Source organism: Ipomoea nil, unplaced genomic scaffold (genome assembly GCF_001879475.1).
Source record: "Ipomoea nil cultivar Tokyo-kokei standard unplaced genomic scaffold, Asagao_1.1 scaffold1936, whole genome shotgun sequence".
NCBI classification, from domain to species: Eukaryota; Viridiplantae; Streptophyta; class Magnoliopsida; order Solanales; family Convolvulaceae; genus Ipomoea; species Ipomoea nil.
In genome coordinates this window covers 2800350-2801529 of record NW_017618364.1, presented here as the reverse complement: position 1 = coordinate 2801529, position 1180 = coordinate 2800350, and the positions used below count along the sequence as shown (strand labels likewise).

The 1180-nt window shown below is 40.3% G+C and overlaps 1 protein-coding gene across 1 annotated transcript; it reads left to right on the top strand.

Annotated features, from left to right (window-relative positions):
- The first annotated feature begins 534 nt into the window (after positions 1-534).
- LOC109146701 lies at positions 535-963 on the top strand. The gene has a single exon (XM_019294352.1). It carries the CDS (start codon positions 535-537, stop codon positions 961-963), a length of 429 nt encoding a protein of 142 aa, XP_019149897.1.
- The last annotated feature ends 217 nt before the right edge of the window (positions 964-1180 follow it).

Genomic DNA, 1180 nt, shown 5'->3' with positions numbered 1-1180 from the left:
GCCAAAAGAGAATTTAATGAGCTCGCACTTGACAGTAGCAACTATTTGACTTGTGCTTTGGACATCGAGATTCATCTCGCGTCTAAAGAACTAAGCCAAACCATTGTTGCCAAGTCACAGTGTACTAACGCCCAGAAGACGCAGACTCTCATTTTCTTACGTCACCACTTGAACCACGACCTGAAAAATGAATACTTGACTGAAAAGGACCCTTTGGCATTATGGGAGTCCCTGAAGGACCGCTTTGACCAGCAGTCATCGATTGTCCTCCCTCAAGCCCAATTTGACTGGCTTCACCTGAGGTTTCAGGACTATAAGTCAGTTATTGACTACAACTCGGCCCTTCATAAGATAGTCTTGCAACTAAAGCTCTGCAAACAAGAAGTTTCAGAGACAGATTTAATTGAAAAGACTCTGTCTACCTTTCATGCGAGTAACCTTGTACTCCAGCAGTAGTACAGGGCAAAGAATTATGAAAAGCATTCTGATTTGATATCTGTACTTCTTGTGGCCGAGAAGCACAACCAGTTGTTGATGAAAAACCATAATGCACGACCTGCTGGGTCTGCCCCCGCGCCTGAAGCACATCATATTGCCCAGGGAAGCAATTCTAGAAGGGGTCGAGGAAAGGGTCGTGGTAGAGGTCACGGTCGAAACAATCGAAGTGGTAAAGGCAAAGGCAACAATGACTCCCGGGCCCAAGATAAGAAACAAAGTGATCAAGGTTCATCAAGGTCACAAACATGTTATCGGTGTGGATGTACGGGACACTGGTCTCGTACATGTCATACACCAAATCATCTGGTTGAAGCTTACAAAATGACGCAAAAGAAAAATGATAAGCAACCGTCAAGAAAGGAATCTCATCACACCAACACTGATTTGCTTGAAGCAAATGCAGTGATGAATGATGATGATGATCTTTTAAAATATGAGCTTGAAGACTTTGGTGATCAAGAATGATCTGTCTTATGCTCTTGGTTTATGAACCTATTTTTTCGTATCGTTTTTTTGGATTATGAACTTATGTTTTTTCATATCGTTTTATGACTTGATTTCTATGTTTTCTATTTTATCATGATGAAGGGTTCACCTCTTTTTTTTTTTTTTTTTTTTTTTTTTTTTTTTTTTTTTTTAACCTTCACATGCTATTTTTTGTGCCAAGGCATTGGTTAATTAG

Coding starts and splice junctions, on each gene's coding strand:
- LOC109146701 (XM_019294352.1), top strand. CDS start 535: ATGAAAAACCATAATGCACGACCTGCTGGGTCTGCCCCCGCGCCTGAA.